The following is a 25,238-nucleotide window of genomic DNA, read 5'->3' as shown; positions in this document are numbered from 1 at the left end:
ATGTTGGCTTTAATGGTGTCGTCGTTGCAGTCTTTACCATCAGGTCCTATCAAGGGAGGGATGGACCTTGAGTCTTTTAGTTTGTTGTTTACAAAATTGTAAAAAGCACGGGTGGAATTGGTGCTTAGAAGATTTTCCTCTTGTTTAATGTGATAATTGGTGCATTCGGTCTTTATCTGGTGGCATAAATTTTTGTATCGGTTTTTGAAATTGGCAACGTGACCAGATTTGTTTTTCCGCCAGAGTGATCTCTTTTTGGATTGAAGTTTCCTTATTGATATGGGTAATCTGCTTTTTTGTTTTGTTTTGGGAGTTGTTGTTGGAACATATAGTTTGATGACTCTTTTGACTTCAAGTAAAAATATGTTGTAATGGTCTTCAACGGTATTGCATCCAGTGAATAGAGATTGCCAATCAAGGGATGAGAGATCGTTGTCTATAAGATCATAGTTGCCTTTTTGAAGTTACAATTGGGGATTACATCATTGTGGTGATTTTTGTGTGGACGTATGTTGAGACAAAAGTCAATCATATTGTGGTCACTACTGGAAAAGGGTTCTTTAGTTTGTATTCCGTAAATTAAATTCAAACTATTGCAGAAGATGAGATCGAGGCAGTTGTTTAGTCTAGTGTTGTTGGTTACTAGTTGTTCCAGTCCCAGATTTGTAATAGCATTATAGAAGGTTGTGTGTATGATTTCAGTTGTACAGTCATTTAGGGTCCAGTCAATATGAGGTAGATTGAAATCACCAAGAAGGATAAAAGGGTATGGGCAGGATGCAGCCCATGTTAGTAATGTATTTAGCTTGTTTACATGTTCGATGTCATAATCAGGTGCTCTGTAACATAGTAAGAATCGAATTGTGATATTTAAGGATAGTTCACAGATGATGGTTTCAGGAAGGGCAAGCTCCTGGGTAACTTGGATATTTTTTAGATGTAAGGATTTTTTATAGAATATAGCAACACCACCTCCTCGACGATTTTCACGATCTGATCGGTAAACATGATAGTCTCTTACTGTGGTAATGGAGTCAGGGAGAGATGCATTGAGCCATGTTTCACAGACAAATATAATGTCGAAGTTAGCCATATTTAGGAGGATGAGAAATTCAGGTATTTTATTCACGAGGCTTCTTGCATTGAGTAGTTTGCATTTGAGGCCGGCAGTAGTTGGAATTGAGGTAGTTGGGGGCGTGCGTGCCTAGTCTTGTGTGATGGTGGATCGGTTGAGGTAGGGTTGTGGTTGAGGGTAAAAGCTGAGTATTGGGTTGCGTGGCTTACTTTTGATACAGTCAGCATGGTAGTCAATGTACAGGTCCTTCTCTCCATTGTCTAGACGGTTTTTGAGTTTGATGCGGAGTACACGGGAGCGGGCACGTTGCTGTATGGTTAGGTCAGGCGGCAACGGAGGTTCTTATGGTTGGTGTTGGTTTTGGCGAGTGAGTTTATAGTATAAATGAATTTACGTTTGCTTGATTCATTTTTGCAAATGACCCTGCACAAGCGTGGGGCCACAGAGCCGTCTCTATTTTTGAGCTCTCGGTCGATGCGGAAATGTCAAGTATTTCATCAGCGGAGATGGTTGATGCTTGATAATCTCTGATGATGTTTCGGACAGTTGTGATGTCATCATTGACATTGATGTCTTCTAGACCAAATAAGATGGCGTTTGGACGTTTCCGTTCACGCTCAACGGCTTCTTTGATGAGGATTGGGATGTCAATATTTGTCTGGGTTGTGTTTATTTGTGGATTGGGTTTTGGATTGGATTGTGGTTGTTGGGTAGAGATGTGGTTTGTATCTATTGGATGTTCAGGTTTTTTGCGTTGTGTCTTTTTTTTCAAGATTGGATATTCTTTCTTTTACGGCGTCCAGGGATGCTACTATGGTGTTGAGGGATGTTTTAATGGTTTCGATGGTAGGGGATGTTTCAATGGTTTCGATGGTATCAACTCTTACAGACAGATCCAGTTTGGGTCTGCATGATTTGCAGAAATATGGAAACTCATTGGATGATTCTAGGTATTGAATCATTTGCTCAGGTAATCCCAAGCAGTCATGATGAGTGTATTTTTACACAGAGAACATTTGATGGAGTTTTCATTGTCCTTTAGATTTTTGTAGCATTTAAGGCATGTGCAGGAGTCTTGTGGTTCATTGGTGGGGATTATCTTCTCTTTAGGTTGTGGATAGGCGTACGATTTTCTTTTTGGCATGGTAGGGTTGTTAAAAATAGTACGTTGATTGAATTAATTAAAGGAACAATTTTGGGTAATCTATATAGCCAATATTACATCAAACAATCAATTGCAGTAATCTCTCAAGTCAGATAATATTCCTGAGCAACAATCAGCCTGATCAATTAATTACTCTAATCACTAATCAATTAATTACACTAATCATTAATCACACTGTTGGTTTAAATTCACTAAATCAATGATTTTGCTATTCAATTAAATTACATGAATTTTGATCTTTTAAACTGGTCAGTAATCACACTATTTGCACTAAACACTCTAATCACACTAATCAATTAAAAACAATAAATCAATTAAACCATTAATAAAATATTTTGTAGAAATTGATTATCTAATCGTTGATATAGGTGATGAGGTAGAAAAGTTGTGAGTTTTGAGGTAATGAGGTAGTATTAAGAGTCTGCAAGGAACGGGTTAATTGTTTTACTAGGAGCTGGATGAGAGGGATTTATCGCTCTGTAAACAGGAAGTTGTAATACAATGTTCCAAGGGTTTTTGACCGAGTGAAGGAAAGGGCTTCGCTTCTAAGAACAGAGGAAAACCAGCTATTCTTCTTTGTTTTGTTTTCCCTTGATGAATGAGATTTCTGGGCCCTCCTAGTTAACTGAATACACTTTCAAAGTTTGTTGCTTTTAAGAGAAAGAGGCACGTCTTGCACTGGTAAATTCAAACAGTTTATATTTTTACGGCTTCAATATACCTCTGTTTCTATCACTCCTGGAGTCCGGATTAGCAATTTGGCGGGGAGAAGAGAGGGAAGAGGGAAATGGGGGCGGCAGGGAGGAGGCAGTATGCTTCACACCCTGGCTGCAAACTTCTGGAGACAGACTCACAGCTCCCGGTGCTTACCGCCCTGTAAGGATGGGATGAATCTCACCAACTCTAAAGATGATCGTTCTCTGGGCTGGGTAGCTCCTGGGAAAAGTCGGATCCTCACTCAGCAGTCCGAGGGAAAAAGCCACAGTTGGAGCTTTCCTCCCTCTCTCTTCTGAGCGAGGCGGTAGCAGCGGCAGCGGCGTCTCCGACTTTTTTCTTCCTTCGCTGCCCGTCGTCTCCCCAACAAAGGAAAGCTGCTTAAAACGGGATTCCTGGACCCTGGCAGGATCCCCTCACTCCAGATCGGCTGGTTGCTCCCGTCCGAATCCTTATGCTGCTACTTTGTAGATCCCGAGGACCTAATCTATGTATTTTTGTTACTTTTGTTACCTCTATTCCTGTATCTGAATTTAGTTACTGGTACTTTTCTCTCCTTCAGGCTTCCAGCGGCGTGGCTATGCAGCTGCCTTGGTCGCCATCTTCGCTGCCACATAGTTGGCCACCATGAGAACAGATTGCTGGACTAGTTGGGGTAGGCTAGGGGTTAAATCCAGTAAGATACTATTTATGCTGTTAGGAACATGGGTGTGTGTGAGTGTGTGCAGTGTTGAGGCAGTCTTGATAAGAATGTACACTACAAAGAACTAGAATCCTTAAGGAAGGGTTGATTTGTCCTTTAGAAACTGAATCCGACCATAGAAGACAATTTTCTCTCAGTATCTAACCTCCCAAGGTGGTTGAGAAAGGTGGTCACACACAGCAGCTTGGATGAAGCAGATTATCTGGACCCTTTTCCAACAGGATTTAGACTGTGATATAGGATGGAAATGGCATTTGGTTTTAGATAACAGTATCTCTGGTGAGGTGGGATGAGGATACTGCATCCATTCTTACTCTTCTTGAGTAAGAGGCCTTCAGTACCATCAAACATGGTATACCTCTGGATCAGCTCTAGGGATTGGGGATTGGCAGTACTGCATTGTGCTGGTTCTCCTCCTTTCTCCAGGGTCTAAACCAATGAATAGTAATTGGGGAGGAGAGATTCCCAACTTTGCCCCCTATTCTGTGAAGTCCTGCAGTGATCTCTCCTTTTTAACATCTACATGAAGCTGCTGAGAGAGAGAGAGAGAGAGAGAGAGAGAGAGAGAGATATCTTCAGACTGAATCTAGCATAATTACTACCCACTTATGAGAAATGGCTAGTAGAACAAACAGCTAATTTGTCTAAGGACTTTTCCACACTGCAGCTTTAAGCTATAGTAAACTCAGCACAAACATTGTGAACCTTGCTTTCTTATTTTAAGCGGTCTTAAGGGTGAGGCAATATATTTACAGATTTCAAAACAAATGGAACAGACCCTCCTATTAATCCTATAGTTGTTCACTGGACTCAGAAGAATAGCTAATGACGCCTTAGCCTGGTTGAAATTTCTTATTCTGAACACAGTGAACACATCTTGTGCTTCCAATGTTCTATTCCTATTTTTATTCTGATATCTCTGGGGTAATAAAACATTCTGCATTGAAACTATGCAGTATACCTAATTGCATATCTGCTCCTACAAATCCAGGCAGTTTTTCCAGTTCTGCCATTTCTGCTTTTTATATATTTGTTCGGATGGAAATGTGTTGTTGTTTTTCTCTAATACCCAATTAAAGCACCCTTTCTTGAGCTATGCAAATATGTCAGAACACAGTTCTTTCTTTCAGAAATTAATTCCCTAGAATTCTTTACTCTGGGTAAAGGCCAAGGGTAGTTTTTCTGTCGTTTCCCAATGAATGCAAGCCAAAGGCAGACAGGGTTCCCACGTTACACTAAACCATACAATCAGTGGTTACAAATAATAACTTATGGGCTTACAGAGCATATCAATCCGGAGCTAAACAGACTGCTTCAAACCTTAGCAGGCTGTGTGATTGAAGTCATTTATTTAAAAGCAGTCCTGGGAGAAGAGAGTTTGACCTGTTTGTGCTATTCCTCTGTTATACTAAGTACACAGTCTCTGACCCTTTTCCCACTTGGACTGAATGAATTACAGGCATGGCCAAAATAATACATGCCCTGGCCAAAATAATAATAATAATAATAATAATGGGCAGGCTGTGCCCAATGACATTTCTTTCTTTAATCCTCAGCAGCCCATGAGTGAGATAGACTTACCATATTTTTGCACTAATAAATACACTTTCCCCCCTTAAAAAAATGGGTAGAAATGTTTGTACATCTTACGGAGTGAATATTGCCTATTGCTGCTGCTGCCTATTGCCACCGCTACTTATTACCTTCACCACTGCCACCTATTGGTTGGATCAGCCTCCTGGAATACCACCGATCAGCTGTTCCAGGCGGTGGGAATCACCGCTGCCTATTGCGCCGCCACCATTTGTTAATCAGTGGTATTCTGGGAAGCCGATCCAACTGCCAATAGGCGGCAGCAATAGCAGGGGAACACTGGTGAAGGCTCCCCAGCAGAGGCAGCAATAGCGTTTCTAATCGGCCAGCCCGCTGATTAGCGGGGCTACAGGAGGCCAGGATCCAGCTGTCTTTCAGTAGACCGGTGGTGGGCGCAGCGGAAAGGAGCCCTGACAAGCCACGTGCTGGTGCTGGGAGGCAGGGCAGATTTTTTTGTTTTCTTGTTTTCTATCCCAAAAGCTAGGTGCGTCTTATGGTCTGGAGCGTCTTATAGTGCAAAAAATATGGGAAAGTCATCCTTAGTTCCAATATTATTTATGTTCAGCCTCCATCTAAAATCCATGTTGGATGGAACACAGGCAAGAAAATGATAAGCATTTTCTTATCAGTGTAGTAACAGTGTAACAGTGTCAGCAGACATCATGCCAGTATGATTTTATACTTGTTCAAGTAAAAATGGAAAATGTTTCAGCTCTCCAAATAGAAAAATATTATGTAAGTCAGGACCGTGCTAGTTTTCCTGTGAGAATGAAAGTACTCAGAAATTTCAAATGGAAAAAATGGAGGTGATTAAAATGGCTGATTTCTCTCACTAATTACTTTTCCGCACAGCCTTGCTTTTTGCCAACTCTTCTGTGATGTTTGCTGGATTGTACTCTCCCTCCCAATTCCTACGCAAATGCTTTCCACTCTTCCTAAGTAAAGAGTTGCATCAGCTAGGCTGCTTGTAGCAGTCAAGGCTAAATTGATGTTCTGTAGGAATCCTGCAGATTGTCTGTAAATATTACCCAACTTGCTGCCCTCCAAATGTTTGTGCTCCCAATTCCATCATTTCCTCCTCATGCTGACTAGGTGGTTAAAGGAGCTTGCAGGCCAACATCTGTATGAGATAGCACAGTAGTTCTCTCAACCTGTGGTCTGCAGACAACCTGGGTGGGCACAGTGTTGTCACAGGGGGTCTGCAAAGCCTTGAAGAAATGTTATTATTTAAATCTTGAGATAAGTCTTGATGGCCCACGGCCCGTGGCCACAACAGATATTTAAAGGAGATCCGTGATGAAGAAAAGACTGAGAACCGCTGTGATCGCACATTGAGAAAATTTTAAGTCCAGTAGCAGCTATGTTTATGAATAAATTGAAAAATATGGTTAAAAACCAGATTGGATAGATTCACACAGAATACTAAGCTATAATCAACAAACCACATTATATGATGTGTGAACCTGACAAGGTGGTTTGTTTACCAATCCTATCCTGTAGCACTGACCTGTAAACTCTTAGTACTGTACTGCATAAATTTGTAAGGGAAAGCCATAGGGATTACTATTATAAGTCATTACATTTTTGGCTTGTATTGTAGTTCTCCAAATGAATGTTGCTTAGGCATCTTAATCAATCTCAAATATCTGGTTCAAAATGAGATTTGTTTAAAACAAAATTACCATCCAGTGGAGCTGGCGGAAGACTCAGATGATGAGGAGGTTGGGGAAGAATTTGGGCCAGTTCTGGAGCCTGGGGGAGGCTCTGATGGATGCTCAGCGTTGGACACATAGATAGAGCCGTCCAGCATTTCCCAGCCACTGGAGAGACAGCTGCCTTTGGAGTCAGAGATGAGTGAGGAGGAAGAACAGCTGGGGCCTTTTTCAGATGCACGTATGCACAGAGCAGATAGGAAAGGTGAACAACAGGAAAGGTGAACAACGGAGGTCAAAGAGTCGACTTGGAAAGCAAATCAAACATGAACGCTGAATGGCTCTTCCCTGACTGGGGAATAAATAGAAGGAAAGGGACCAGATTGATGCCTTTGGGGCATAACATTGAGACAAATGTTAACCACAACATTTTTTACAAGCATGAACTTGTGGCTGTAGGATGTCATAGGAGACAACAGTATGCATTTGTAGAAATTTTGCTCATTGTGTTTTGTGCAACAAAGACTGCCTTGCCAGAACTTAATTTGCAGCCTTGACTGGGAGCTTATGGCCTTGCAATTATAGTTATGAACTGATAATAGCTGCAGTTAACTCCTTGCAGCACTCTTGCCTGGACTCGATTGGTGAATGTAATTAATTCACAAAAAGTAAATGAAGAGGGGCTTTTCTTTGCAAGGAGTCTGCTTCTTGCTTCTGTGAAGGCTGGGTCAGAATACCAGCTGTCTATTTTTGCCTCTAGTGAAGAAAACCTTGCTCTGTCTGAGAATACATGCAGGCATTAATTCATCAATATTTTGATTTACAAAGTGCTTTCAGTGGTAATTTAAACAAAACTATAGAAAAAAAAGTATAACCAATTAGCACCACTCTTTTTTCCACTCTCTTGTTCCACCTTCTGTGAGGGAAAAAGCTGGTTGATAGTTCAATGGTTTGTGGCCAATACCCTACCCAGACCTAACACCGCTTTGCTTGTGTTCCTAGTTTTAGCAAAGCATTTCCTGGAGCTGGGACTATATTGATGCCATTGAGGCATAACATTGAGATAAATGTTAACCACAACATTATTTACAAGCATGGACTTGTAGAAACTAAGCTGATCAATCTTTGACAGTGTTGCGGGAGCCCATTTTCCAGCTATTCTTTCTTTTTCACCCAGCACTCACTTATACTGACTGCTTTGTGTTCTCCTTCTCATTCCTTTCTCTTCTAATATAATCCTTCCAAACATTCAACTAGCAATCTCCATTTTGGACTTTTGCAAAGCCCTGTGAGGCTGTTTGTCCCCTAGCTCTTTAAGCATTTGCTCTAATTCCCCCTCAGTTCCTCTTCAAGCTGGGAAAATTCACAGAGGGCTAAATATTGGCAATCCGGAAGACGGGGATGGCTCATTTTATAGTCTCTTTCCCTGCACTTGCAATATAACAGCCCTGAAAAAACTTCCAAGATGTCACCTGGCATTAATTGCCACCTGTTTAAGATTCCTCAAAACCCACTAGTCTTTTGACTCTGTTTCTCTCTCTCTCTCTCCCTTAGGCCCATGAAAATGTTGAGCACATCTCAATTCATCCTACTAGAACACTTCTAGGCTTCTCCTAACCCATCAGCTTCCTGGACTGAGCCCTAATCCCCAAAATGGATAGCCATGCTCTTTGTCTTTGTCTTTATGTTGCAGGCGAGATCGATGTCTCTGAGATCCAGCAAACTTTCCACTGCTTGGGAGTTTACATCTCTATCCAGCAAGCGGAGAAAATCTTACACAGGTGAGACTCAAACTGTTCTTGCTTTTTGCGCTCCTCCTATCTCCTTATACTACAATGTCTGAAATGTGGCCCAGAGCTGTTTTATTTTGCTGGGTTGGAATGGAATCTAGTTAGTTGCATTAAAAGGTTGGAGGAGAGGTCAGTGCTCAGGAATGATCTGAGGCTTCTGGTTCATCCTATCAGCTTTCAGTGCCTTCCCTGAATCTGTCATGTTTATTTCCCTATGTGTTCACATAGAAGAGTGGAAAGTTAAAATGGCCTTTAAAGCCCCCATGTTAATGTCACCAATTAATAGATTTCTGAAGACTGATTCTCTGAGCATTTTATATAGAGTTTTCACTCTCAGAGCTGGAACTGGTCCTGCTACCACTACTAGTTCCAGCAAAGACACTGGGATTTCTATTCTGCATTCTGTTCCACCATTTGAACAAAGCCCCCTCTCTGTTTTAGGTTGCCCCCTTGTTTCCACAGCGAAGCTTCAGTTTTTCTAAAGAGGGGTAGAATAAACCCAATATAGTTCCTTGTCCTCGGCATTGTTTGGGCTTGTGTTTTGCAGCATCGACAAAGATGGCACTATGACCATTGACTGGAATGAGTGGCGAGACCACTTCATCCTCAATCCATTAGAGAACATGGAAGAGATAGTGCACTATTGGAAGCACTCAATGGTAAGCCATATTTCCCATCTAGCTAGGCCTGGAATTATTGTCTATGCCATCCCTCTCCATTGTATTGAAAAATTGGCATGCTTGGAGTTACAGAAATAGAAGAAATCAGACCCAGTAGGTGTACAACCCATAAGCAAGTCACATCTCTTTGCTCTGATGACTAGGTCTGGAAAGATACTGAATATAGCATGGATGTAGCTTTGGAGAAAAGAACGTTTATATCTTTTTTACATTAAATAACTGCATTAGTGGGCTATATGTTTCTCCAGTTTGAAATGTCTATTGCCAGCCAGCTGTAATTATTGCCACATATTTGGTCTGAAATAACTCTGTCTCAAATTAGGGGATTCAAGGCAACTTCTTGGGTGTCCTAGAACAGGGGTCTCCAACCTTGGTCAGTTTAAGACTTGTGGACTTCAACTCCCAGAGTTCTTCAGCAAAACTGGCTGAGGAACTCTGGGAGTTGAAGTCCACAAGTCTTAAAAGTGGCCAAGGTTGGAGACCTCTGTCCTAGAAGACCATGGCTTAAATTTCAACTGGAGAGAAAATGGCCATAAAGAGCACCAAGGACTTGAATGGGACTATGAGGTTGTTCTCCACCCACTCATTCTGTGGGGGAGATCTTTCATATGTTATCGGGCTACAACTACCATCACTCCTTACCATAGGCTGCATGGAGGACATTATCAAGATTCTTAAGTTTGGGAGAGTCCTATGAATAGAATTTGCATTCTCTTTATCAAGTAGAAATCCTCAAATGAGGCCACTTATTAAGGGAAAACTGGAGGAAGGGCTCAGGGAGGTTGCTTATTGGGGAGATGAGTGGCATGTACATTTAATAAATGAAATGCTTGTTGACTTTTGGGAAACAGGTTATTTTTTAGAGCATACATTATTTGAGTGAGAATTATCCAAACACGAAGTTTTCTTTTGCATTATGTTCCTGCTTCTCTGTTTTTTGTTATGGGTGGAACTGCATGGTAGCATCCCCACAGTTTGATCCTCTTCAGTGTTTCATTGCAAAGAATCCTGCCATATCCTATCCACACTGCTGGACAAGACATGATGGGAGGTATTCTGACTTATACATATTTAATCCACCCACCTCAGCCTCTTTTTCCTCCCACCCTGCTCCTGATCAATCCTCTGAACACAGAATTCTGGAATTGCAAAGTAACCTTTCCATTCTATGTACCTTGCTGTGTGCCTTCATATCAATCATTATTTCTGATATTTGTAACAGGTGAAAGACACTAATGAAGAAGAGGTTTGCCTTTGTTTTATGTCCTTATAGCCAGATAGGTCATCACTGTTAAGAGAAAGAAATTGTAGATTGACTGCTGTAGTTCAGTGGTAGGCTTGTAGGCATTCTCACTGAATTTTAAAATGCATTATTAATGTCCATTTTTATTTGAGGCAGGGTGTAGGATGCTAATGGATGCTCATAAGCATTATTATTGCCTGCACTAAAATAACATTTACTTTACAATCTCCATTTCAAAGCTGACTTTAAACTACAAGTCTCCTGGCTAAAACACGCATTCTAATTTGGGGTTTTTTATTTATTCACAAACATGAGTGCCTGAATTCTCTCATTTAAAAGCAATTACATTTCTTCCAACTGTGACTTTTATATATTTTTTTCCTACAAGAAAATGGTCACCCCCACCCCCGATTAGAAAGTCTGCAATTCTGGCAAATCAGTCAAGAAACAAGTAACCTGGAAATTTATCTTATATTCTGACTTCTTTCCTGCCTTCCTGAAGGGAAAGCGTGTTAAAGCAGTGTCTTTCCCAGCTTGGCAATGTTATCTGGACTTCAACTCCTAGATTTCTGGGAGTTGTAATGTACATGTCTTAAAGTTGCCAAGTTTGAAAAAAGGTTTTTTAAAGTTATCTTTACGACATAAGCAAGGAATGCATTTATGGAAGTTAGAAAAAAGGGAAAGGGGAAAAAACCCCTAACTTTCTGAAATAATATAATTTATTAAAGGTGGACATACAATGCCAGGAAAAGGGAACAAGTTAACTCAATTGGCCTTTGTATAAAAAAACATAGAATGTAAACAAAATTATAAGGTGGAAGGGACTTTAGAGATCATCAGCATGGGATTTATTTATTTATTCAGTTTCTATAGATTCCCATCTCAGTCATGATTATTAGTAGAATAACTTCCAACGAAGGAGAATGCTGTGACTAGAGGGAAATTGAAATAGAGAAGAAACAGAGGGCATGCCTTTGCATAGAAGTGTGATGAGGGAGGAAAGTAGGCTGCAGTGAGAGTGGCAGGTACAAAGCAGCAACAGAGACAGAAGCCACACAGGTAGTCCTCGACTTACAACACTTCATTTAGTGACCGTTCAAAGTTACAACAGCACTGAAAAATGTGACTTATGGCCATTTTTCAGTTTCAACCTTTGCAGCATCCCCATAATCACATGATCAAAATTCAGATTCTTGGCAATTGGTTCATATTTATGACTGTTGCTATGTCCCACGTGATCACCTTCTGCGAGCTACTAACAAAGTTAATGGGGAAAATCAGATTAATTTAACAACCGGGTGACTAACTTATCAACTGTAGTGATTCACTTAGCAACTGTGGCAAGAAAGGCACAGAAATGGGACAAAACTGATTTAACAAATGTCTCATTTAGCAACAGAAATGTTGGGCTCAGTTGTGTTTGTAAGTCAAGAACTACCTGCATTTGGAAGGGTGGGATATTGCCTTTGATTTAAACCAGCTCTTTTTTCTTCCATCCCCTGCCAATCAGTTTTGTCCCATCTGGAATTCTGCGATTTTTCCTGACCACATTCTTGGAACGTATTCTTTCTTTTCTTTTGGAAAATTGAACAAAGATCCTTTAATAGTAAAGCTATCTGATGGTCTCACTCGTACAGCAGAGGCCATTCTTTGCCATGGGCAAAAGGTTTCTTGATTATATTTGGATAGATCCTTCACAGTAGAATTCTCCTGGTATGGGAGTGGCTAGTCTTTGGTTTTGATTAGTAGGCTGTCTCCTTGGAATGAGCGCTATTTCTTTTTTGTTTTGTTTTTTAAATTATTTTTATTAAACAATTTTCCTCATAACATTATTTTCATTTTGGTATCGATATACATACATTTTACATACATTTTAATTATATATACATACACACACACACACACACACATATAGAAAACAAATATTTATATATATATATATATATATATATATATATATATATATATAGCGGGGTATATATATATATATATATATATATACATACACACAAATACATACATATATATATACATACATACATACAAATACATATACATACATACACACACACACACACACACACACACATTTACTTTTCTGTCTTCTGCACAGAGGTGGATTTATAAGCTGTACAGATGCAGATAGATAACTCAACAAGACGTCCATAACAAAGTACATTTATTGGTTCATCAGGTATCAGAACTCACATTTGTGATGAAGTTCTTCTTTAATGACCAATCCTTTGTATATCTGCCTTGTAGTAAAAGATGGTTATCTCCTAACCCATCTTGTAGCGATAGAAAGCAGCTGCCATGAGTTAGTGAGTTCAAAGTGAGGAAAAACTCCCCCAACCCTAGGGTCAAATTAATGACCAATCGGGATTACAGATGTGGCCACGTGACATGGACTACATTTCCTGGATATCTTTAACTACATTTACCATGATGCCTTCCCTTCAGGGGACAGCTCATAATTTCTAAGTAACTATCCAATTCCCATAGACTGGCTGGGACAGCACAATATATATATATTCCCTTATATGTATTGTTTTATACATATATATGCCATATGTATTTTATTATCATACTGTAATCTTTCATATTATTTATTTATCTTTATATCTATTATTTAACTAATTATACCATGCATTCCAAATCAAATAATATTCGGTTTCTCCTCTATCTTTTATTTCCATTGTCAGCCTATCCATCTTGGCACACTTTTAATACTTTCTTTATCACACATTATAATACCATTTTTCAATTTTGCCACCATTATTAAATGTAGCATTAGATATTGTATTTTTGGTCATATTTTCCTGTTATTATGCCTAGTAAAAATATATCTGGTTTTAACTCTCTTGTTTAGTTATTTCCTCAATCCACTTTCTTATCCTTATCCAATATTTTTTTTGCTACTGGGCACATCCACTACATATGATATGTTCCTTGATTCTGTTTACATTTCCAACATTCCAGTGATCTATTTGGAAACATTTTTGCTAGTCTCACTGGGGGTAGGTGCCATCTGTAAAAGCCTGAAAACTCTTTTTACAATATGCCAAAACCTCAGTGTATCCATTTCAAAGATTACGTTTGCCTTTGATCTGGGTTTCCAAACACGTGTGTCTCTGTGAGGGAAGGAAATCGTAGGATCCTCTAGGAAAAAGAGGATCTGAAAATTTGTTATCTCTGAGCTGGCTTTTAGCCAAGGTTCTCTATCTTCTGCTGTGTTAATCTCATCAGTTGATTGAAATAGGGAAGATTAAAGTTTATATTTAAACATGAAGTCATCTGTAGCAGATGTGCTAAGTACAGAGAAAGTAGAAGTTTCCTAGGATATGTCAAGGTAGAAATCCAGGCAACCTAATCAAATCTCAGGAAAAATGTAACCTACCAACCATCATTTATTTGAAATTAAACGTACGATGACTAGGTTTCCAAGAGTAAAAACTATTAATCTGAATGTTTATATGTATGTTACTGCCATATTCATCCAAAACATCAAATACTCTAGCAGGCACAATTAGGGCTGCAAATATCTAAGCTACAGCACCCACTAAATGGCAGCAAAGACTTATAAAAAATACCAACTTTTGCTGCCATCTCCTGACCATCCAGGATATAGTATTCTGGAGTAGACAACCATATCAAATTGAATGAATTAAATTCAGATATTTGCTGCCCCCCAAAATGATAGCTATAAGTTCAGTAAGTGATGAAATGGAAACTATTTCCTGCATTGTGTCTGGTATTAATCATCTGATGGTCTTGTAGCTAAAATCTCCTGCTACTTATCCTGCTATTGCTGGATGTATTCCTAGAAACTAATGTTTTCCTAGTTTAGGGAGGTAGAGAGTTTACCCTAAACCAAGATTGTCTTGGAAAAACTGAGGTATCTGATCTCAGCGAAAGTATTCTTCTGTTTTGTGTTGTGCTTTGAGATTGATAAGGATAGAAGATGGTTGGAATTCCAGTCCTTATTCACAGAAAATAATGACGAATTCATTGATTGGAATAGAATGGAGACCAAAAGGCAGTTCGTGTTATCAATGGTATCCCCATATCTGCTGACAGGTTTGGGGAGATATATGGAATCTGTATGCAGTCCATGGGAAGGTCTCCTGCAAAGCCCCATTTCAATGAGTAACGTTTTGCGTTAAAATTAAAAGAGTGCAATTTCCTTTTATTTCAAAGTTAAGAAAATGTCAAATAAATTATACCCTGCATTCTATTTGGTGGGAGCCAAGCTTCACTTGAATTTGCCTTCTTCCGCATCAAAATATTTCAATAATCCATCCTTTCCCAAAGATGTTTCTTTCTCAGCTTCTGGTTTTCTGTTTGGATTGGAGCAGGTCCATTTCCCATCATGTAATCCACAAAAGCTGATAGGATTGACTCTTTCAAGTCCCTCCCCATCCACTTTTAGCTCTTCAATCCCATTAGAAGGTTGCTGGAGGGCTTGGCTGCGTCTCTTCCTTGCCTTCTTCTCATATTGCCTATCCTTACCCATCATGGAAAAGCTCTTTTCTATCAGGAAGGGCCCCAGTGCCTCAGGGATCCATGATGACGCAAAGCTGCTGACCCTGGTAGAACTATGGGAGGCTGACCATCAACACTGCAAAGGCTTGGAGTCCATTGTGGGAGACTCTGATCTGGTAGGTCAGGCAGTGCTTCCTTTTGTAGTATTTTCCTTCTTTTGCTCTACAGGACAGATTCCTTAGGCTTCTAGTTCTGTTGCCCTCCCTTTGCCTCACTGAGCCCCTTTGATTCTGTTTATGTCTTGTAACTCATCATAAAAACAGGAATATAGGGACTTTGGCAGGCCTGTTTATAAAAACTGGGCTCCTGCAGAATGAATTTCTGCTTCTGGTGTTGGTATAAAAAAGCAGCACTTGAGTTTGATTTGCCCTTTAACAGGGCCCTTAATCAAACCCTACAGACACATACCAAAGGAGCTGATGATCTCTACCTATATCCTCTTTATTTTCTGATAAACACTGAAGCAACTGGTATCTTTGTGTAATTCTTTACACAATTATGTAATTTTTGCTGATTGGGATAAATTCATTGGTTTGTTATATGGTATTTTTATTCCACCTTTCCTCCAAGGAGCTTAGCATAATAACATTTTATCCTCAAGATAACCCTGGGAAACCATTCTTGCTCCGGGTCATCTGTGAGCTGCCTGATTGAGAAGATATTTTAATCTGGTGTTTCTGGTCTTTATGTTGCTGGTATTGAATCAATTTACTATCCCAGCTGCACTGTATCATTCTGCTCCCTTTAGACCTGTGCATTTCCAGGATCTTTAAAATGAAAAGTAATTTGTTGCTTTGCCATAAAGGCTACATTTTGTGTTTTTTAAGGAACATTTTGGATAGGAAGGAAATGTTTTGAATTTGCAGAGTTCACAGTACAGGCTGTATTATATTTACACAAAATTCACTTTATAATCTCATGATGATTCAATCTCTAGTTTTTCCTTTGGATTATTTCATTTTTCATCCTTAAGAAGAGCAGGTAAAGACTCTAAACCTGTGATGTTGAGAAAAGGAAAAGGTATGACTAAGGAAACCTCCAAGGATTAATGCCAAAACAGAGAGGACCAATGGGCAGAGACCAAGATGTTTTGACTGGTTTTTTTTTCTAGTTTGGATAAGGAGATACATTGATGCTTGTAACTATTTTAATATGATAATCCATGCCATTTTTATAGCTTTTTGCAAAATGTGTGCCGGCCTGATTTTCATTTTTTTTTATTCAGTTATGTGAATTCTTGAGCACGGGGCTTTCAGTATTAACCTCCATGTGCCTTTGAGCAGGATTCTCAACAGGTCATCAGCTAATCAGGCACAGCTTCATTTGTGATTTACAACCCCTGATTTGGTTTGGGATGGGTTAATTCTATAATTAGAAATTTTTGGAAACAGGAGTGTAGGAAGGCTCAACAGCAGTGTTTGATAGAAAAATCTTTACATGTTAGTGTAAAAAAGGAGAGGCCAGAATATGAGAAGATGAACACATTTCTAGTGACTTAATTTGGTTAAAAAGTTTAAGGAAATAAAGTGTTCTGTGAGCTTTCTTCACCAGAAAGGTGGGAATAGAACTTGCTTTTTGAGCACTTATGCAGAATAGTGATCCCCAGCATATTCTGACACTGCGTTCAACTTCAATTCCAGTTTTTAATATTTGACTTGCCCATTCTTATCTGTTTAGATTTTGATGATCAATATAGCAACCCAAAATATCAATAGTGTTTGAATTCAGTATAGTGAAACCTGAAGATGAGTTCCTTTAGAATGTTTGCCCATTACTTTTGACTGTAGCCTATTTCTCCCAATAGTATTTCAAAATAAAGTGCTTGACCCCTTATTTTTTCCCCTTGTTTTGATAGGTCCTTGACATTGGGGAGTGCCTCACTGTTCCTGATGAATTTTCTGAGAAAGAGAAGAAAACTGGGATGTGGTGGAAACAACTCATAGCTGGAGCTATGGCTGGTGCAGTCTCTAGGACTGGAACTGCACCGTTGGATCGATTGAAAGTTTTCATGCAGGCAAAGAGCTAACAAGCATTTGTGATTGAGAAAGGAGAGTGGGGTTATGCCTTGCAACAGTGCCTGCAGCAATTATTGGGGAGAAAAATGCAAAGGAAATGGGGGGGAGGCTTTTTGGAAAATTATCTTTGGAGATGTAATGAGTAGTTGTCCAAAATACACATTGGTTTGCTGGGTGACTTTTCCCATCTTCCCTCATCATTGGCACAACTGGGCTCTTAGCAGCCTGCCTACCTACCTGCCAAATCAAAGCAAGATCTTAATAGAAAAGAAAAGTAGTCGTCTCCATTTGAACTGCATGCTGAATGATAGGTAGGAGCAAAAGTATGACTCAGTAAGAGCTTTGATTGTTAACAGAATAACAGAGTTGAAAGGGCTCTTGAAGGTGTTCTAGTCTAACCGCCTGCTCAAGCTGGAGACCCTGCCCTATACCATTTCAGACAAATGCTTAAAAGAGATTTTCTGAACGTAGTACCCCCAAAGTGTCATTCCACCCTGTCACCCTTGAATGCAAAGAGGCTTATCTGCAAGCATTACTGCAGCAAGCAAAGCCAATGTGCTCTTTATGTTCTGTAATTGTATTCTATAGTTCAGAGGCTTCTTCAACTTTCTAAATATTTCGAAGATGAATGCATAGCCATTCCCTCTTTTTCAGCTTTAATAGTAGTGCAGTTAACACATTTGGTGAATAAGAATTATTGTCGCCTCATGTATGTCTTTCACATTATCTCCATTTATAGAGGTCTTAAAAGGTCCTTAATAGTCCTCCAACAGTCCAGTGTTTTCACTGCTTCCTCCCCATATAGTACATGGTTATCCTTGCTTATGCCATCAACAAGAACTCCTCATAGAGCAGAGGTGTCAAACTCAAGGCACGCAGGCTGGATCCAGTCCATGGGGCCAATCTGGAAACAGGGAAGGACCAGCCCACAGTGTCTCTGCCAGTGAAAATAAAGCTCAGGAGGGCCACTTGAGCGCTCCATTTTTGCTGGCAGAGGTTGCAGGAGGTTGTCGTAGCGGAAAATGGAGCTCAGGAGCCAGGTTTTTCTGGCAGAGCGCTTGGGCCGCCACAGGCACCCACAACACAAGTAATGTCGAGCTGGCCATGCCCCCCCGGCCAAACACAACCGTGATGCACGACCCTCAATGAAATCGAGTTTGACACCCCTGTCATAGAAGAAGATGAAGAAGAAGAATACTTTATTGGCCAAGTGTGATTGGATACACAAGGAATTTGTCTTGGTGCAAATGCTCTCAGCGTACATAAAAGAAAAGACACATTCATCAAAAGTCAAGAATCATAAGGTACAACACTTAATAATAGTCATAGGGTACAATAAGTAATCAAATCATACTAGGAAACAGTCAATATAGATCGTAAGGATACAAGCGACAAAGTTACAGTCCTACAATCACAAGTGGGAGGGGATGGGCAATAAGGAGTGAGGAGAAGATTAATAATAATAGTAGTGCAGACTTTGTAAATAGTTGGACAGTGTTGAGGGAAATATTTGTTTAGCAGAGAGATGGTGTTCAGGAAAAAACCTATCCTTGTGTCTAGTTGTTCTGGTGTGCAGGGCTCTATAGTGTCGTTTTGAGGGAAGGAGTTGAAACAGTTTATGTCCGGGATGTGAGGGGTCTGTAAATGTTTTCACAGGGACTAACATCATGTCTGCATCTTACCTGCAGGTCCATGCATCAAAGAACAACAGCATGAATGTGCTTGGTGGACTGAAAGGCTTGATTCACGAGGGAGGCATGTGCTCATTGTGGCGGGGCAATGGTGTCAACGTTCTCAAGATTGCACCCGAATCTGCCATCAAGTTTATGGCTTATGAGCAGGTATGGACTTATGTCTGCAGCTCTGCATACTAATACCCACAAGCAAACGGCAACTGCTGCAGCTCTCAAAGGAAAGGGGTTACATAATGCTGGATGACATTCCTTCTCAGTTGGGATGGCATATTTCATACCAGCCATATGTTGCAGCTTCATAATACAATTTGTACTTGTCCAAGGCAAAGGATAATAGTTGCTAATTTCCCCTATTTTTGAAAAGCATCAGCCAAATGTGAGCAAAGGCTTTCTTAACCAGGCTTCTATCTGCTCTTCTTAAAAGAACCATGAATCCAGAAGGACCCCAAGATTACAAGATTACTGTTATAGCAGGACTAGAGGTTGATTCAAAGCCAAATGCCATGATAATCTGTTGCAAAAAGAATAGTAGCTAGACGATTGACTAGGAATGGGAGTCCTCGGATTCAACTCTGCTTTCTGCTATGGAAGCTCACTGGATGCTTTGGGACGAATTGTTAAGTTATTCACTTCTAAGAATAAAATAGGAGAAGGAAGTCTGGTGGATGCTGTCTTGAGCTCCTGGGGAATTTTTTTTTTATTATTAATCAATAATAAAAATTCTATAAGTTCCAGAATCCCAGGGGGATTTTATAAGAATATGTATGAAATAATGGAACCTTAAATGTTGGTATATAATGAGGCATTACTAGAAGCAAAATTGCCGGAATCGTGGGCTTAGGCCTATATTACCCTAATACCCAAAGAAGGTACCGATTACCAATAAATTAAAAATTACAGACCCATTTCGTTGCTAATATATTATAAAATATTTATGACGATAGTAGCAGACAGAATTTTTAAAAAAATGTTAAATGAAAGAATACATTCAGACCAAAATGGATTTCTACCCAAAAGGTAAATCAGAAATAATATAGGATAGTAACAAATGTGTTAGAATATTATGAAGCCCACCTGGAGAAACAAGCAGCACTGATTTTTTTAGATGTGCAAAAAGCTTTTGACAATTTGAATTGGGATTTTTTTTATCCAACAAATAAAAGATATGTATTTTGGGTCAAATTTTGAAAGAATGGAAATTTTGGTTATAGTATTCAACTAGAGGAATGGGAAAAAATGTGGACTAAAAATTATAAATTAACAATGTCTGCTGCCTATAAGGAAAACCTTTATAAAATATTTTATTGTTGGCATCTAGCACTGGCAAGATTGGCAAAAACATATCCAAACATGAGTCCAGAATGCTGGAAATGTAAGCAAAAACAGGGTGGTGATCATGCCCCGAAGCAAGAAAATATCGGACCAAAATAAGAAATTGGTTGCAGGAAATTATTGGTCTCCAAATTCAGTTTAAACCTGAAATGTTTTTATTAGGAATAATTAGAGGAGAATTTAACAAAGGAACTAAATACATCATAGTGCATATACTGACTGCAGCAAGAATTGCTTACGCGCAGAGTTGGAAATTAGATAGTGCCCCCTCCAAAAGTATGATAATAAAGAAAGTGTTGGATTGTGCAGAGATGGTTAAACTCACTTTAGAACTGCAAGATTAAGAAGATATGGAATATTATACGGTCTGGAATAAGTGCTATAACTGGTTAGATAGTAGAAATAAAAATTAAATGTATTTATGTATATTGACCTAAGTGGAAATGTCGATGTCACAGTGTTGCAAAGATTGTATATGAGTTTTTAAATGTGGAAAAGTATAAAAAATATTTTTTAAAAAAAATCTATAAGTTCCAACATTCTTCTCCAACCTAAATGAAGCATCTGATCTAGCCAAGTTATAGTGAAGATTTCATTGCTTATTATTGAAATCCCTACAGAAACTGATATCCCAGTGCAGCAACATAATATTCCCCTGATATGAAATGTAGTAATTTCTTATGGGTGCTGCCCTTACTCAGTTAATTGAGATGAAAGTGGAGGAGTCTCCATTCTTTCTCTGAATAAATCCATTGCTTTTCTTTGCAGATAAAGCGAGCAATTCGTGGGCAACAGGAAACTTTGAGGGTACAGGAGAGATTTGTTGCTGGCTCACTGGCTGGGGCCACAGCACAGACCATAATCTACCCCATGGAGGTAAAATTGCTCCTCTTTGGTACTATAGTGTCTGAAGGCCATGCCTTCTACCAACCAATGACCTTTTAATCAAAATGTATACTACTCAAAAAATTCCAGGAATGTGTTCAAGCCAACCATCACCATAGGATCAGATTTAGGCTTCAGCTAAAGAGGTCCAAACAGAGCAGTTTCCCCTTGTATCTGCATTTGACATTGCTTGCTACACAAATTTCTTCCACTACATGCATTGGATTTGGAAGGGTCTCACAAAAGCTAATCTTTCTTCTGATCAGCTGTACCTGGAAAAATGGGGGGACTCCACTGAACTAACCCTAAGAGTTATAAATTTCTTTAACATATTTTACTGAAATTAAAATGTTATATTGAATTTCTGCAATTATTTTCAATTTAATATCAATTTATTCCCCAATAATTTTCTTAGATGTCTTCTAGGATGTCTTTCTTAAATAATTTTCTTAGTCTTTTTCTAGCAGCTTATGAGGAAGTGTTGTTTTTTTCCAGCGATAATAGAGGACTTTCCAAGTTTCAGTTTACAAAAAGCATCTCCAGAATCCTTATCATTTATTATGAACTGACCATTCAATCAGAAGAGGTACACAAATATCAGCACAGAACATTGCTTAGATTTTAAAAATGAGTAAAATCATTGGAAATATGGTCCATTGTGATGATAACAATAAGGAAAAAATTGGTAAAATAGATAAATTAGGAGCTTCAGGCAAATGTGAACACTATTCAGCAGATGTCACTAAATAGATTCATTTGAATAAAGGATATGAGATCTGTAGTTTTGCTATGGTACTAATGTTGTTTTGGATGGTGCCCAACCATACTTTACCAAACGACTGTTCCATGATTTATTAGGATGAATGAGTATTCATTCTGCTTACTTTATTATATAGTATTAATAGTGTATGTGCTTCTTTAGGTAATGACATAAATCAGTCAAGTTCCAGCCCAGAATAAATAACAATTTTAATCTCATGCTGAGAGTTACTCAAACATTGTAGGGATAAGAGGGCATTAGCCTAACTATGGATTTCTTCTTAAAACTGCTGGTAGAGGCTCAAAAATCCAGTTCATTCCAGGTATGACCATGATAATATGTGGGGTGTATGTGTGCTACTCCTTTCTAGCATCTTTCTTAGTATACCTATTTAATATAAAATGAATAGCGCATATATGCCCAGTATGCCAATTTGAGATAAGATTTTTGAATTGGATTAGTAGTTTACATAAAGCTAATGTTGGTAAGGAGAAAGTTGAGCACTGCAAGAATGGATATGTCAAAGCTATTCTTCCCAGCACATTCTTACATTCATGGGAAAATTCGGGCAGAATTGATAATAGTTCAGAAGGTATCTGCTTCTGGAGAGGGATACAGAGTAATCTTAATACCAATATCAGAGATATATGTCATGAGTCTTCATTTCCAATTTATCCTGGATATTAGCTAAATGCTATCTAGGAAGTAGTATTAGCAGATCAAAACCAAATTTTGCCCCTTTTGTACATACTTAGATTATTTTTAATCTGCTTTTAGTCAACATGATTTTCAAAACATAATACAGTTACAGTATCAATAACACATATAAATAGAAACACCAATAAAATAAAAACAGTAAAAGAAGCTAACATAAAATCATATCTGGCATTTAAGTAAAAGAAGCACAAAACATAAATTGCATATTAAAAAAGCCAAGGATGTTGCACTGTGTTGGACATCTGATTCCAACACCCAGATGCTATCATCAAAATGGCATCTTGAACGTAATCTTTAATCAACAAAACTCATAAAATGTTTATATGTGTTTTGCAGTTAATCTGGCTGCCATAAGGTTAGGTGAATTATTGTTTTCTAAATAACTATCAGAGGCAGCCAATGCAGTAGTTGATATAGGAGTTTAGGACCTGTGTTCCAATTCTTTTTTTTCCCTGGAAGTAGCTAACTTAGTACCTAAAGTTGATGAGATATACTCTTAGTCACCACCATAGCCTGAACATGCAAAAGGCATCCAGTATCCTAAAGTATTCCTGATTGAAAAATGAATCTTTTATGGAGATTATGACATCCAACAGAGCTAGGTTATTCCACATTTCACATAATTCAGAATACCTATCACGGGCAATCCTATTGATCTGAAAGGGCATCCCTAATTCCTAAGCCCTCTAGTCATCCAATTATCCATTTCAGATGTTAGCCTACTAAAGAACTTGTGTCACCAATTTCAGATAGAATAGATTGCTTAATGTTTTTTTTTTTCTAATTAGGAATTCTTAAGTACATGATCTAGGTGTAAGCAATGGAAGCATCTTAGATTCTGCTTTATGTAAGCAATGGACTTTTTCCCCTTCAACCGAAAAAAGAATGAATTTCTGAAAGCTAGACACTTCAAAAGGAATTCTTTATTGAAAGGAAATGATTCCAATACTAGTCAAAGCAGAATCTAAGATGCTTCCAGGCATACAGTAATAGATAAAGGGAGTTAGAACCCCTCCCCTTATTTAGATGTGGATTTTGTCAAAAAAAGAACCAACATGTTAATTCCCCCCTCCCCTTTTCTGGGAACATCTCTTAGAAGAGTTTCCCAGGGATTATCTTCCAGAGCTGGAATTTTTATGGTCCCTTCTCCTCTTGCTATCTCTCCAAGAGATAGCCATCTGGCTCCAGTCCTCCAGTTGTATATCATGTGCAAGTTATACAGATTCAATATAAGATTTAATATATTCAGGTTACATAAAAAAAGATTACTTATACCAACAGCCATTCCTTTGTGTGTGTGTGTGTGCACAGATAGAGAGCTCCATTCACCAAGAATAGCATGAGATGGATCGTAACCAAGAGGGTCTGTGCCAATCTATTTTTTTAATTGACATCCTACAAGCCACAGGAAAAAGAAAATGCTTGCTACTTTTTTTAGCTAATCACTTGCAGAAGACTCTTGAAATTAGGTGCAGAAGATGTAAAATTGGAAGAAACAGATGCAAGTACCAAGACTGTTTTCTTGTTTAACATGCGGTTCATTGATATTTTTTTTCCTACTAGGTCATGAAGACACGATTGGCCCTCGGCAAGACAGGCCAGTACTCAGGTGTGGCAGACTGTGCCAGGAAGATCCTACAGAAGGAAGGAATCCCTGCTTTTTACAAGGGCTACCTACCAAATATGTTGGGCATTATCCCCTATGCTGGTATCGACCTGGCAGTTTATGAGGTCAGTGGTTGGGCATGGGTTCAAAGAATAAGGGAGCTATCCAAAGAACAGGCTAGGCTGACATGCTCCTTTATTTGGAACACTTTTTGAGGATTAGTTACTCATCTGTAGAAGAGCACTTATTCGTAGGTAAAAAGGGGTTCCTATCCAGTGGCTTTCCTCCCTTTTTTGCAATTTATTTGTGCTTGGCTTTTGATGCCCAGATGGCCTTACCCTCTTTCTCACATTTCTCACCAAAGACACTGAAGAACACCTGGTTACAGAAGTACAGCAAGAACACCGCTGACCCAGGAGTTTTGGTTCTTTTGGCCTGTGGCACCGTGTCCAGCACCTGTGGCCAAATTGCCAGCTATCCCCTAGCCCTGGTGCGAACCCGGATGCAGGCACAAGGTAAGAAAGGAGCATGCTCAATGGAGAAGGTTGACAGCCATTATAGGCAGAATAACCATAAACAGGGAAGACAATTAAGCATGAAATCTTAGTATCAGAGGAGTGGACATAGGAGAGATTAGTGGGAAAGAAACCGAGAAGGAAAATGGGATAAGAAAGGTAAATAAAATTTTCATCCTGGGACTCAGTCATATTAAAATTAACAGGTCTTCAGATCTGATTTATATGTTCATGGTTGTCTGTTCCTCCAGGAAAAAGGAAGAATCAGTTTTCAACACAAGGGGCCAGAACAAATAGAAGGCAGGTTGTATATTCTGTTGCTTCAGGTTTTATCATTTATTAGACAATGAGGATTGACTCCGAGAATCTGGACATAGTTACTAGGTTCTATCCCAATTCCATGAGATTCTCTTTAGGTCCTGTTCGAATTCTGGCATGCAATCATTCAAGCCTTGATCTGTCAGTCCTCCTCACTCTCTCTCTGCACAGACTCTCAGGCTCTACCCCATGGGTTTGAGTCTGAGCCAGGTAGGACCTGGCGATCCTATTCAGACAAG

General features: G+C 39.1%; 1 protein-coding gene across 2 annotated transcripts in view; it reads left to right on the top strand.

The window, feature by feature from the left end:
* Positions 1 to 25,238, top strand: part of LOC113421566 (mitochondrial adenyl nucleotide antiporter SLC25A23-like) — a 44,760-nt gene that overhangs the window by 15,444 nt on the left and 4,078 nt on the right. The window contains exons 3-9 of one of the 2 annotated variants that reach the window (XM_026682002.2): positions 8,596 to 8,683; positions 9,240 to 9,351; positions 17,013 to 17,171; positions 18,861 to 19,013; positions 20,967 to 21,074; positions 24,124 to 24,291; positions 24,531 to 24,681. In XM_026682002.2, the coding sequence (XP_026537787.2) occupies positions 8,596 to 8,683; positions 9,240 to 9,351; positions 17,013 to 17,171; positions 18,861 to 19,013; positions 20,967 to 21,074; positions 24,124 to 24,291; positions 24,531 to 24,681 (939 nt within the window). Of the gene's footprint in view, positions 1 to 8,595; positions 8,684 to 9,239; positions 9,352 to 14,778; positions 15,274 to 17,012; positions 17,172 to 18,860; positions 19,014 to 20,966; positions 21,075 to 24,123; positions 24,292 to 24,530; positions 24,682 to 25,238 lie in introns of those variants that run through there. The other variant, XM_087956993.1, reaches the window with a different exon arrangement.

This window comes from Notechis scutatus, chromosome 2, assembly GCF_049901735.1.
Source record: "Notechis scutatus isolate UNSWTSFEM ecotype Mainland chromosome 2, rNotScu1.2, whole genome shotgun sequence".
Lineage (NCBI taxonomy): Eukaryota > Metazoa > Chordata > Lepidosauria > Squamata > Elapidae > Notechis > Notechis scutatus.
This window is presented reverse-complemented; position numbering and strand designations above follow the sequence as displayed.